This window comes from Megalobrama amblycephala, linkage group LG20 (assembly GCF_018812025.1).
Source record: "Megalobrama amblycephala isolate DHTTF-2021 linkage group LG20, ASM1881202v1, whole genome shotgun sequence".
In the NCBI taxonomy this organism is placed as follows: Eukaryota; Metazoa; Chordata; class Actinopteri; order Cypriniformes; family Xenocyprididae; genus Megalobrama; species Megalobrama amblycephala.
Genome location: NC_063063.1, coordinates 31957469 through 31972334, shown reverse-complemented (window position 1 = coordinate 31972334; position 14866 = coordinate 31957469). Strand labels below are relative to the sequence as shown.

The 14866-nt window shown below is 36.2% G+C and overlaps 1 protein-coding gene and 1 long non-coding RNA gene across 3 annotated transcripts; one reads left to right on the top strand and one right to left on the bottom strand.

Annotated features, from left to right (window-relative positions):
- Window positions 1–5366: 5366 nt before the first annotated feature.
- On the bottom strand, window positions 5367–12466 carry grem2b (gremlin 2, DAN family BMP antagonist b). 2 transcript variants are annotated; one of them, XM_048171542.1, is made up of 2 exons: window positions 12348–12466; window positions 5367–6260 (listed from the first exon to the last, which is right to left on the bottom strand). In XM_048171542.1, exon 2 carries the CDS (start codon window positions 6257–6259, stop codon window positions 5759–5761), a length of 501 nt encoding a protein of 166 aa, XP_048027499.1. In that variant the 5' UTR covers window position 6260; window positions 12348–12466; the 3' UTR covers window positions 5367–5758. The 2 variants fall into 2 exon arrangements, with proteins under 2 accessions (XP_048027499.1, XP_048027498.1); XM_048171541.1 differs by lacking the exon at window positions 12348–12466 and adding an exon at window positions 7704–8852.
- Window positions 12167–14866, top strand: LOC125255940. The gene is made up of 3 exons (XR_007182032.1): window positions 12167–12480; window positions 13770–13794; window positions 14049–14866. It is a non-coding gene; the product is annotated as an uncharacterized LOC125255940 (long non-coding RNA).

Genomic DNA, 14866 nt, shown 5'->3' with positions numbered 1-14866 from the left:
TCTCACTTGATTTGAAATTTACTTGAACCAGTGTTGATTTAGTTTTTACATTAATTTTAGTTTATTTTTAGTCATTTCAAAAAAGTAAAAAACACAAACAGCAATATTTAAAAGTATTTATATTTTAAAAAATATTTAAATATAAAATGTTATTTAATTTAAATGTAAAATTTATCATTTTTATATTTAAATATAAAAAAGTAAAACACAAACATTTAAAAAAAAGTGTTTTTTATATTTTAAAAAATATTTAAATGTAACATTTTATATCTTATATTTAAATATAAAAATAAATAAAAAAACGCAATATTTAAATATAAAAATCTTTACATTTTAAATATTTAAATATAAAATTTAATATTTTTAAAAAATATTACATACTTTATATTAATATTGCTGTTTGTGCTTTTAATTTATTTTTATTTCAGTTTTAGTTTAGATTTATTTCCAGTTAATTTTAGTTCTTCAAACTTAAACTTAAGTTTATCACCAAGACATTTCTAATTTTAATTTTTTCAACTGTTTTATTTCAGCTTTCAATTAACAGAAATGTTTGTAATAGTTTAACGATAATAATCCTGAAAGTGTTTTCTACTCTAATGAATGTCCTCAGCATTGAACCGTGCTTCTCATGCTTTGATTTCATGCTAAATGCCTTTTTTTCTTTTTTTTTCCCCCAACATTCGAATTTGAGTTTAATCAAAAAAAGCAACATTTTGAACAAAAAAATGAGAAAATCACGTTTTGTTTTTTCAAAGACTACAACATTCATAAGCGACATTTCTGCTGCTGCTTCGCCTGTTTTGATTCGGAGATTCTTTACTCTTTCAGATGCAGCATAACAGCGCCCCCTACCGTAACAGTAGTAACATGGATTGCCGGAAAATTCTGTCAATGGCGGCGAAAGAGTTAATGTGACGTTGGTATCATCTGTGACGATCTCTTTTCAGTCCGCGGCAATGTTTTCTTTCTCGCAATAACAATATAGAAAACGCAGCGCACTCTTGTGATCTATTCTCCTGATTTAATGAACACATTCCATGAATAATGGAATGCTTTAGTTCACTAAGGAGCCTCAACACCATTTTTAACTAAAAACTTTTTAGCCGTAAATTTACATGACAACGGCGTTTTGGGGGCCTGAAAACGGAATCTTTGGAAATGATTTCAAAGTGCAAGTTTTTGAAAATGATACCATTATCATCTCCGTGTAAACAGCAAAAACTTTGACGTCATTCGCATGCGTATACGTTCAGTCATAGTGTTTCTTTACAAAGTGACGTCGCCATCTAGAGCCCTGGCAGCAGAATACGGTGTTTTTAGTAATTTTCATGGATCTGTGTGAACGAGGATCGTTTTGACAATATTGTTGTCTGTATGTGAAAAACTCAAAGGAAAAACTTTTTCATTTTTAGTACATCGTTGTTGTGTTTGTCTATTGTTTTTGTTTGTTTATCAAGGACAATGCACAGAAAAACATTAATTTCAAGAAGAGAGATTTAGCTATTAGCTAATTTCCATCTGTAGTCCTTGGGCAGGTCATTAAATAAACAATTTCTCTAAAAAATCTAACATACACAAATTTCATAAAAATAATACCCTCTAAAATTATCATGAGCACTTCAGTTCACCAATAACGACAACAGTTAATCAATTAATTTCATCAATAAGACTCCCCACTAAAAATACACAATTTCCAATTCATCGATAACACTAATCACTAAAATGTAGAGTTGACAATAAATAAATCAGTAAGTAAAATTTACACGTTATTTCATTAGCTTCATTCGTCGTTAAACACTTCACTTAGTTTCGACAAACGTGTCCTTAGATGGATTCGGATTTCCTGTAAATGTTTTTATCGTTCATGAAGTAATCGTTATATAGTTGTGGTGTGGACTCCATTATTCTCTTAGTGTACGTTTACATGACAACGATGTACTAAAAACGGAAATGTTTTTCCTTTGAGTAATGATGACAATGTTGTCAAAACGATCCCCGTTCACAAGGATTTGTGAAAACTACTAAAACCATTGTATTATTCACGCCAGGCCAGTAGATGGCGACGTCACTTAGCTATAGCCTTAACATTTAACACACATGCGCATGACTTTTTTTTTTTTTATAGTTTATATCATTTTATCGTTTTCAAAAACTTGCACTTTGAAACCCATTTTCAGGCCACCAAAACTCTGTTGTCTTGTAAATGAATGGCCAAAACACACAAGTTTTCAGTTTTTAGTGTAAACGGCTCCTTAGAGCAATTACTGTTATCGTTCTCGTTCTTGGTGTGAACAGGTCTTTAAAACCGTACACAGAATTTCCCTCAAAATCAGCAAACAAAAATCAATCTGTGTTTACACTGAGAAACATTCACTGAAAAAGCAAGTTTTGAAGCAAAAAGACTGAAACAGTGTTTTCTTGTAAAACGTACTCCAATAATCTTTTTATTTACAACTTTGAAAAATCATTTTGTAGCATACACCGGTGACATGACGGATCTGCGTTGGATTGAGGACTGAGATCTTCTCAATCGAAATAAGGTGAATCTTTCATCTTTTCATGTGCTACTGATCATCGAACTCACAGCAAGATAATAGGACTGAAGGATCAATGATTCGAGTGCATCTGCTTTAGATTAACTGAAGAACAAATGACAAACTCAATAGTTTTAATATAGACTTCAGTTGTTTCTCTACATATATAATATACTTCTGTTGTACCATATTTCTATAGAATCTCTACAATCAGTCTACACTCTTAGAACAAAGGGTTCTATATAGAACTCTAAAGTTCTACAGGGTCTTGAACCCTTTATGCCAAAAAGCAAAGAGAAACGTCTAAAATGACTGCATAATAGGTTATTTCAAGTTTTTTTTTTTTTTTTTTTTTTCTAGTGATAAAGTACTTTTATGAGCTGCTTAATTCATAAAATACAATTAAAACAAAAGGTTAACTAAAGTAGCTTCACAACTACTGTACATGTCAACAAACTCTCAAGAGTATTAGTAGACTTTTAGGGTTAGTAGAATAAGTTGACATGTAGTTGCAAAGTTACTTAGTAGAATGTCTAAAGTGGACCATTGAAATAATAGTGTAACCAAACAAAATTAATTAAAACTAAAATCCATCAAATGATACCATGGACACCCCTCACTCTTAAAAATGAAGGTTCTTTATTGGAATCGATGGTTTCATGAAGAACCTTTAATCTTTCCATTCCACAAATGGTTCTTTTATAGTGTTTTTTTGTTTTGTATTATTTGTTTGTTTTTAAATAGCTTCTATAGGGAACCAAAGTGGTTCTTTTGTGGCATCACTGCAGAAACCTATGGAAGCTTGTTTCCACCACTAAATAAAAAAAGGTAATTGCGACTCTCGCAATTCTGACTTTTTTTTCTCGCAATTGCGAGATATAAAGTTGGAATTGTGAGATCAAAAGTTGGAATTGCAAGATTTGTGCAATTCTGAATTGCGAGGTATAAAGTTGGAATTGCAAGTTATAAAGTCAGAATTGCGTGATATAAAGTCGATATAAAGTCAGAATTCAGTTTTTTTTTCTCGCAATTGCAAGTTATCAAGCAATTCTGACTTTATAACTTACAAATGCAAATTTAAATCTCTTAATTCTGAGAAAAATGTCAGAATTATGAGAAAGTTGCACATTTTTTTTCGCAATTACGAGTTAGTCGGAATTGCGAGATATAAAGTCGGAATTGCGAGATATAAAGTCGGAATTGCGAGAAATAAAGTCGGAATTGCGAGATTTGTGCAATTCTGAATTGTGAGATATAAAGTTGGAATTGCAAGTTATAAAGTCAGAATTGCGTGATATAAAGTCAGAATTCAGTTTTTTTTCTCGCAATTGCAAGTTATCAAGCAATTCTGACTTTATAACTTACAAATGCAAATTTAAATCTCTTAATTCTGAGAAAAATGTCAGAATTATGAGAAAGTTGCACATTTTTTTTCGCAATTACGAGTTAGTCGGAATTGCGAGATATAAAGTCGGAATTGCGAGATTTGTGCAATTCTGAATTGCGAGATATAAAGTCGGAATTGCAAAATTTGTGCAATTCTGAATTGTGAGATATAAAGTTGGAATTGCAAGTTATAAAGTCAGAGAATTGCGTGATATAAAGTCGATAAAGTCAGAATTCAGTTTTTTTTCTCGCAATTGCAAGTTATCAAGCAATTCTGACTTTATAACTTACAAATGCAAATTTAAATCTCTTAATTCTGAGAAAAATGTCAATTATGAGAAAGTTGCAAATTTTTTTTCGCAATTACGAGTTAGTCGGAATTGCGAGATATAAAGTCGGAATTGCGAGATATAAAGTCGGAATTGCGAGATATAAAGTCGGAATTGCGAGATATAAAGTCGGAATTGCGAGATATTAAGTCGGAATTGCGAGATATTAAGTCGGAATTGCGAGATATAAAGTCGGAATTGCGAGATTTGTGCAATTCTGAATTGCGAGATATAAAGTTGGAATTGTGAGATATAAAGTCGGAATTGCGAGATTTGTGCAATTCTGAATTGTGAGATATAAAGTTAGAAATTGCAAGTTATAAAGTCAGAGAATTGCGTGATATAAAGTCGATAAAGTCAGAATTCAGTTTTTTTTCTCGCAATTGCAAGTTATCAAGCAATTCTGACTTTATAACTTACAAATGCAAATTTAAATCTCTTAATTCTGAGAAAAATGTCAGAATTATGAGAAAGTTGCACATTTTTTTTCGCAATAACGAGTTAGTCGGAATTGCGAGATATAAAGTTGGAATTGCGAGATAAAGTCGGAATTGCGAGATAAAAACTCGGAATTGCGAGATAAAAAGTCGGAATTGCGAGGTATAAAGTCGGAATTGCGAGATTTGTGCAATTCTGAATTGCGAGATATAAAGTCGATATAAAGTCAGAATTCCTTTTTTTTTTTCTCGCAATTGCAAGTTATCAAGCAATTCTGACTTTATAACTTACAAATGCAAATTTCAATCTCACAATTCTGAGAAAAATGTCAGAATTGTGAGAAAGTTGCAAAAAAAATTCGCAATTGCGAGTTAGTGGAAATTGCGAGGTATAAAGTCGGAATTGCGAGATATAGTTGGAACTGTGAGCTAAAAAGTCGGAATTGCAAGGTATAAAATCAGAATTGCGAGATATAAAGTTGGAATTGCGAGTTATAAAGTCAGAATTGCGTGATATAAAGTCGGAATTGCGAGTTACAAAGTCGATAGTCAGAATTCATTTTTTTTTTTCTCACAATTGAAAGTTATCAAGCAATTCTGACTTTATAACTTACAAATGCAAATTTAAATCTCACAATTCTGAGAAAAATGTCAGAATTATGAGAAAGTTGCAAATTTTTTTCTCTTGAAATTGCGAGTTTATATCACGCAATTCTGACTTTATAACTCGTGTTTCTAAGAAAAAAATGTCAGAATTGTGAGAAGTCGCAATTACATTTTATACAAGCTTCCATAGAAACCCCCTTCTGGAACCTTTATTCTTAAGAGTTTCTATATGAATCGCCTGACAGAATCCTTTAAGGCTCTATACAGCACCTTTTCTTCTAAGAGTGTTTTCTGCATGTTTTCTGTTAACCAGCACTGAAGGTCACGCCTGGATCTCGTCTGTCTTTGAACAGTCTCTCAAACACCATCAGTTTTCCTCTCTCCGTCTGAAGACGCTGTGCTGAAGGTTCGCAGTCTTTCAGCTCAGATTAGCAGCAGGTGTCTACAGTAAAGCATCGTCCTCTCACTGTTTCCCAGACTCGGACACGCTGACGGACATGCAGCGGCACTGCTTGACGCGCTGGATCTTGCGGTAGCGGACGGGCGGCTGCAGGTCGGGGCAGTCGAGCTCCACGGTGAGGCTGGTGAAGCGGTGCGGCCGGCAGAAGGCGCACGACTGGAACGACTCCTGCTCCTTCTTGACGTGTCGCGGGATGTAGAAGGAGTTGCACTGGCCGTAGCAGAAGCGATTGATGACCGTCCGGCTCCTGCAGCCCTCCTGACTGACCGTCTGCCGCAGCGGCTGCGTCTTGCACCAGTCGCTCTTCAGGTACTTGCGCTCCGTCACCACCAGCGCTTCCTGGCTGGAGGCCAGCACTTCCTGTTTGCGAGCACGCCGGTCCGAGGTGTTGGAGCTGGTTTTGTAGGGCGACGGGATGGAGCCTTGCGGCCGGATCTTGCGGCCGGCGGAGACAACACACAGCGTGCCGGCGAGCAGCAGCCACAGCGCCACCTTACAGCTCATCCTGGAACAGACGGAGAGATCGGACAGTTACACACACGACCAAACACTCTTCCTTCAGGATTAACGAGGTTACTACATCAGATAAAGTAATTATCCAACTACAAACCACAGGTTGAACATCATTCAGAACTGAATTGAGAATGTCCTTTAAATTCTAATTTAATTACTGAATTTGAGATTTTAAACAGGATGCAGTATAGCAATTTGAGTTTGAATGTAAGGAACAAAGGATTTTTTTCACACTCACACACTCACTCACTGAGTCATACCATCTAATGATTAAAATTAAAAGTAATATAGCTGTATTCAAGTGCTTTAAGGCCTTTCAGCACATGCGTAAAAAGGTAATGTTTTATTTAGCAAAGCCTGTAACCATCTCAGTCATAGATGGAAAAGACCATTTACAGCCAATGCAGGCAATTTATTGTAGGAAATGTTTTTATTATAGGAAATAGACCCACCTATATCCATAAAAGTTTCCATACTTCTTTAGAATCATGTGCTGCACATGCTCATGTAATGATGCCAAGTTCTGAGTTTTCATTTAGGAATGATTGGCTTTTGGGTAGACTTGGCCACACCAATTTTCTAAATTATCCTGCTATAGCTATCCAAAGGCCATAGTTTATTGACTCCGAGAGTCCCGAGAATTTTTTCCAGAGAAAAAAAACTTAGGATCAGTTCGCCAAAGTAGGTTTTTGAAATAATCTCCAATATTTAACGAACAATTCGATGGACAGCGGCGGTCCTAGAGGCAAAGTTGCTCAGAATGATGAGTTCTACTATGTGGTATGAATTTCATGGGTGTGTGCGAAAAATCATGTGATATACGATCTTTGATGCACATGAAAAACATGAAGGCGCCCCCCTTGTGGCCAATTTCTTTTGAATTTCTCACAGGCCTCTAGGGCCGTGAGTCAAACAGGCTCAGCGAGTTTTGTTTTGATCGGCATCCATAACCTTGTCTGATAGCTGCTCAAACTTCATTGGCCGATGGCGGACATGTTTTTTGAGATACGTCAATGTCCTCATAGACAATCATGACACCTTGGACAAAGACACTGCATGCCAATTTTCAAGTTAATCAGACTAACGGTCAAGTAGGTATAGCCATTTTTAGGTTCTTTTTCCTGTTATAGCGCCACCAAGTGGCCAATCGCCACGATTTTTTTCACATGACCAAAAATTGAGCCCATACATACGTGTACCAATTTTGGTGAAAATATCTCATTCCGTTCACAAGTTATAGCCATTTTAGTAAAAGTAGCTCCGCCCACTTCAAACGTTTTGGCACCCCTTTGAGACCGTGAATCGAAATTTCAACTTTTTTTGATAATTACTGACAATCAGACTCCAGATAATCTTGCTTCACTGGTTTGGTTCCGATCGGGTCAAAAACCTAGGACTAGTTCTCAAAGGGTTTTTCAAAAAAAATCCAAAATACCTGAACATTTTGCCAGAATGACAATCGAATCCGTGGCATTTTGTCCATCTTAAGCAAAGGATTTTTCCAACAGTTTTGGGCAAGCCTTGGTGACGCTGTAGATGGTGTGAGCACTACCAGCCCTCAAATTTTCAAGTCTCTACGACTTACAGTTTGGTCTGATCACTTTTAGTGGAGAATGCTGATCCTTGGAAATTTGAACAATTACAACAGAGTTTCAGATCTACACGCTTGAACCCGTAATAAATAAAGCACACACATATATTGTGAATATCCTCCATATGACTAATTATGATGGGTCAGTTTAATCAAATCCCTCCTCATGTTCTTCAGCATCTCTAAAGTGATCTCTGGGGTCGAAGAGTTTCACCCCGACTGTTTCCTGTGAAGACAGGAAGTCACAGATTAACTTTAATTTGTCACTTCGCCCGCAGTCAGGAGAGCTACGACGGCTCTGGCGCGAGAGAAAGCCATCCGTCAATCACGCCGGACATCTTTAGCACAGATGTGGCATCGCCGGAAGGAAAAACAAATGTGAGTGAATCATTCCCATAAACGAAATATTTACAAAGCGGCTCTTTTTCATGAATCAAAGCTCCTTGGTTTCCTTCCAGAGAGCGTCAAGGTTGAACCTTCCTCCAAGTTTTTCCTGCTCTTGATTAGAAATCTCCAGGAATGACGGGCTTTTGTTTTTCCCTTCTGAACCCTGACTCTTCCATCTCGTCCACATTAGGAATCTACGCTAGCTGCTCGGAAAAACTCGGACTGTTTGCACAAAGATGATGAATGCGAGTCGTTGCTTAAGCGTTCGGGAGCCGCTGGTGTTCGGCGGAGTTTGATATCGCAGACGCCTCATAAATCTCACGACCTCTTCCACTCCTCCTCGTCTCTCTCTGTTCTGTTGCACAAGACTTACAGCGTCACTGAAGCTGTGTTCAGGAGTCAATGACTGGAAATGTGTCTCCGCGGCCCTTGAGTGTCTTCGGCTGACGGGGGAAACTCCAGGAATCCAGCAGGATCTTTTATTTGATTTAGTCCTTCAGTCTTTAATTGACCTGTCAGAAGTGTTTCTCTCTTAGACTGTAGATTTTGTCTATGTATATAAAAGCTACTTCCCAAGCTTAAAGGGACAGTTCACCCGAAAATGAAAATTATCCCATGATTTACTCACCCTCAAGCCATCCTAGATGGATATGATCTTCTTTCAGCCGAACACAATCAGAGTTATATTTAAAAATATCCGGGCTCTTCCAAGCTTTATCATGGGAGTGAATGGTGTTCGAGATTTTGAAGCCCAAAAAAAGTGCATTCATCCATCATAAAAGTAATCCATACGACTCCAGAGGGTTAATAAAGGCCTTTTGAAGCAAAGTGATGCGTTTTTGTAAGAAAAAAATCCATATTTATAACTTTACACTGGTTTAGTTCCGGCGGAAGAGTGACCTCTGACAGAAAATCATGAATTAGAAGTCTAAAACGAGAATTTTTAAAGAGAAATGTTCTTACAAAAACACTTTGCTTCAGAAGGTCTTTATTAACCCTCTGGTGCTGTATGGATTACTTTTATGATGGATGGATGCACTTTTTTGGACTTCAAAATCTCGCTCCCCATTGGAAGAGCCTGGATATTTTTAAATATCTCTCCAATTGTGTTTGCCTGAAAGAAGATAGTCATGTACACCTAGGATGGCTTGAGGGTGAGTAAATAATGGGATAATTTTCATTTTTGGGTGAACTAAGGCCTTTGTTTATCTTCGGATTAAAACGAAGATATTTTTGATAAAATCCGATTCAGATTCCCAGAAAGCTGCTAAAAACATAATTAAAACAGTTCATGTGACTACAGTGGTTCAACCTTAATATTATAAAGCAACAATAATACTTTTTGTGTGCCAAGAAAAAAAACAAAATAACGACTTTATTTAACAATATCTAGTGATGGGTGATTTCAAAACACTGATTCATGAAGCTTTACGAATCTTTTGTTTCAAATCAGTGGTTTGGAGCACCAAAGTCACGTGGTTTCAGTAAACGAGGCTTTATGTCATAAGTGTTTAGATATTTCAATAGTTCGCGTTACTTTGGCAGTGCTCCAACCCACTGATTCAAAACAAAAGATTCGTAAAGCTTCCTGAAGCAGTGTTTTGAAATCGGCCATCACTATATAAGTCGTTTTTTTGGCGCACCAAAAATATTCTTGTCGCTGTATAACATTAATATTGAACCACTGTACTCACATGAACTGATTTAAATATGTTTTTAGTACATTAATGGATCTTGAGAGAGGAAATGTCATTGCTGGCTATGCAGGCCTCACTGAGCCATCGGATTTCATCAAAAATATCTTAATTTGAATGAAGATGAATGAAGGTCTTACAGGCGTGGAACGACATGAGGGTGAGTAATTAATGACAGAATTTTCATTTTTGGGTGAACTAACCCTTTAAGGTTCTCACAACATTAGATTTGAATCAGTATGAGCCTGGATAAAACTGAGCAAATCCTCTGGATGAGGGAAGCAGATGTGTCTTTATCTGAAAGTGAGACGGCACTGGAGATCTGGACAGAAAGCCAATCCTTCTCAATGAGCGGGTTAGCAGGGGTCAGGAGCCATTTGAGGCAAAAGGAAAGGGCGTGACCTTTGTTAAGGGTCGAGGAAGATGGGTGGGGTCACAGGAAGTGACACAAAACCACATTGACATAATAAACAAATATATATATTGGATGAGCCACACATTCATTCACTCTGAGCCTGTAATTAGACTTTCATTATTCCAATTATCATGTTTAATACTTCTGCGTACTAGCATTTTATAACGGCAAAAAGTCAAGATCTAGTGTGCCCAAACTCTTTATCTTGAATGGAACTGCTCAAACACAAACACTGTTAGTGAAGAAAGCTGCTTCTGCGATGCACATATTTCCGTTCTCTTAACAACACGCTTTTAAAAGTCAATCAGTCAGTCTGTCAGACACACGCCGCACATGCCGTCTGTGAAAATGAACAGCATGTTATCAAAGTCGATCACAGCGCTGTGAAAGTGGCGGAGCTTCCAGTTCATTTGCTTTCAAAACAGAGTTAATGTTCAGAGCGGCTCTAGAGTCGCCCGCGGCGGACAGACTCCAGCGCAGGACCGCAATACACTCCTGTCACCAAAACACACACACATGTAATTGCCACCAGCTGAAAAACTTAGTTTCTGCTAATGTAACCATTCCAGTGTATGTGCATGCAGTGAAATATACACACTCTAAAACATGCTGGGTTCAAAACAACACAAGTTGGGTTGAAAATGGACAAACCCAGAGATTGGGTTAAATGTTTGTTTGTATATGTCTGGCTTAAAATGAACCCAAAATATGCTGGAAATTAAAAATCAGACACATAATTACTAGAGGAGACAATAATAATCAAAAGGTGAACATTTATTAATAAGCAATTTAATGTTTTTTATTTAATCAACTTATTAATGTTAGTTTACAGCATATTTTGGGTTCATTTTAAGTCATTTTTAAACAATAGTTGAGTTAAATAAAAGATTTAACCCAATTGCTGGGTTTGTCCATTTTCAACCCAACTTGGGTTGTTTTTGACCCAGCATTTTTTAGTGTATAATGAGATATAGTGACATAAATTGCATTGTGCTTGATGATTTCTGTTTAAAGGCTGATCAATCAGTTAGCTGAAAGTTGAATGTTCATTGTCTAGTTATGATTGAAATATTTAAACAAGTATCTGATTTCAGAAATATGGGAATATATAAGGTTTCATCTTTAGTAACTCTATTATATTTCCATTTGAATATTTCCGTTTGATGTTCATGAGCTGCAGATCTTCATCACCAGATTTGCTCTTCATAAGATCTTGATGTCTTTGATCCGTCTCTCTGTAGAGTTCAGTTCAGCATTTGTGTTCAAGCACAGTGATGATGATGATGATGATGATGATGTGACAGTTTAATTACAGCAAAGGAGATGCACTCAACTTAATTATTTTAAGCATTAAAAACTTAATTTTACAACATTAACTCTATTTTCCTGTTTATTACTGTGAATCTGTCTTGTATAAAGCGCTGTAGAAACAAAGACTTTAAAATGTATCGCAGCTGATGTTCTTAGAACGTTAGAAGTTATTTTTAAATATTCAAAAGTCTTTCTTGGTTATTCGAACGTTAAATGAACATTCCATTGTATTGTATCATTCTTCAAACATCATGAGAATGTTACATTTGAATGTTCTCTGAAACAAGCAGCAACATTCAAAAACTGTTAGAGGAACATCCAAATGAAACTTTAAAGATTGTCAGTGGATTTTGGAAGTTTATTAGTCACGTGTTAATCTGTCAAGCAGCTGATGATTAATACTGATGCTGCTAATAATCTCAAATACCAGCCGATCATCGGCTCTAATCACGAGTATGATTATTAATTATAAAACCATAGCAATATTTGTGTGGCTAAAAGTGAAGGATGGAGTGTGTGACTCACAAACAGAATCAGAAATGCTGCGCAAGGCTCCACAAATCCTCTTTACCCGACAGTGCTGGTGCGCGCGCTCACCACCCGCAGAAACGCAGTAATCGGATCACACACACACACACACACTCACAGATCAGCAGCTCTCCACACATCTCCCGGACTCACCTCGAGGCGTGCGCAGTCAGAGACGCAGGGGGACGCGGATGATGAAGCCCATGGAGGAGAAGATGGAGGTTCCTCAGGAGTCTGTGATTCCCGACTGAGGGATTCTCCGAGACTCTGATGCTGATTTCTCGAGGTGACTCTATAAATCTCTCTCTCTCTCTCTTTCTCTGTTTGTTTGAACTCTCGTTTCTGGCTCTTCTCCTTCACTCGCATGTGGATCTTATCACCCTGCGAGCTTTCTATTGGCTCTGATCAGCAAACAAATCATGCCACAACTCTCTCTCTCTCTCTCTCTCTCTCTCTCTCTCTCTCTCTCTCTCTCTCTTCAGTCACTCCCCTCTTTATACTTTCAGTTTTCAGCTTTTTTCACTACTTTGAGGATTTTGTCATGAACATTGAGAGCAAAATATTGCAACTGATAGAGGAGGAATCAAATTATGAACAGGAAATGTGTGAATAAATACTGTACTGTTATTGTGTCTTGTTGAATGTAAATATCTGCTATGTCAAATATAATAATATAAACTTGCATATATTTATAAAATCCCAAAAATGCTAAACATACACAGCTGCTTTTTTTTTTATTGCATTTTATTTTATTTATGCATATGCATGTGGGTCAAAGACAAATAAAATTCAATCATCATAACAAGTGTTATACAGCTTCGAATTGTTGTTAATTTTCTATACATCAGAATGGGTCCTGATTAATTTTTTTTTTTTTTTTTTTTTTTCTAAGCAAAAATTAAATATTATAAATTTTTACCATGATTTACAGAAGACAAAAACTAAAAAATGTCATTCAGTGTAACAATATATACTGTCAGGGATATTTACAACAAAAACCTATTTATGCCATATTAAAGACTAATTACTCTTACCCCACATGTTAATTACTTGTAATTTTACATTTTTAAACTTTGCCACTATCCTAAGTTTTGCCCATTTGTCAGCAAGACTTTTTTTTTTTTACTTATTTAAAATGCAATAAAATTTAGTATGCTATATTTTAATATGTACAGGTCAGAATAAGTGTGTTGTTTCGATTTTTACTTAAATAAGTGTTACACTGAATGACTATGGAACATTTTCACCCACATTTTGACATTTAATTCTCCCAAAACTTATTTGAAACCTTAAAAGTAGATGTTTTACTTGCATTTAATGTGCTTTCTATGGATATGAAATCACTTTTGTAAATCTCTATTGATGCGGACATCTAAGTGTGTTTGACTCCTGTGTGTGTGTGTGTACACATGGATTCTGTAGGATTTGAAGGTTGGTTTGTATTTTTTCAGGAGATTATGCATCACAAGAAACTTTTTTAATGGCCTTTGGAAAAGTTGGACAGAGTTGAAGTGTTCTTTCTCTCTCATTTTCATGTGGACTGTTGCTTGTAACTAGTGTATGTTTTTGTTGCAGTGTTTCTCAACATGGTCACAGTCAGGTAATACTTTTTCATCATTATTGTTATTAAAATATGCATTTATTAATCAGATCTAGAGCTAAGTTAGAATCAGGTGTATTCTCCCAATTCAATGTTAATTTCCATGTTTATTGTTAAAACTATAAGGAAAGCTAAAATTGTATGGATTAATATGTTTCAGGCATTCATGATACAAAAAAATATATATAGTGTCTGATTTGACTCATTTTCCTCTGCTCCTGTAACATCTTTTTGAGAATTTTGCTTTATTACAGCGACACCTGCTGGACACGCGCTGCATTAATCAGTCACACTCTCTCTGGCTTTGGGCTCTGAGGATGGAGAGATCACAGATGAGGCAATAAGAGCAGCTGGAGTGATGAAGGGTCACTAGATCATTCTGATATTCCATTCTGTTGCCAAGATATGATACCAGAGCTAAAAATGTTTATAAACATATTATTTTGCACAGTTCTTGAAACATTCAGTGGCATTTGTACAGTGCTTTCATTTCTGTTATTGTGTAATTTGATATTGTTGTGTAATTATTTATTTCTCAATGATAATGGCCAAGCCAATTATTAGGCCAATAAACAAGTATTGTGTTATAATACCATATAGTTAATATTATTGTATGAAATACCATATTTATACACAGTATATAGCTCTATATAAAGTTTTGGTCTGACAGTAAGTGTTGTTTCAGAAGATTCTCTTTGTTTTATTAGCACATATGACATGCTTAATCTCCTTGAGTAATATATTCACACTCCATTAACAGTCAAAATAAACACACCCTGAATTTACACACTCTGTTTAAACACACATATAATCACTGCACATCACACAGATACACACGCTCACTGACTGTCAGGGCTTCCATTATAATATACCACTGGGATGAAAAGTTTGTAAAATGTCAGTATGACTAAGTCATTATCATGGTAACAGTAAATCCAGTCCAGCTGTGGAGGGGTAAAGCTGCATTACAGAAACTGATGTCATCGGGTCACAGCGACTCACAGATGGACGGTGACATCACTCACAGGAAGTCCCTCACTCAGGAGAGTAATGTCACCAATGCAGCTGCTTA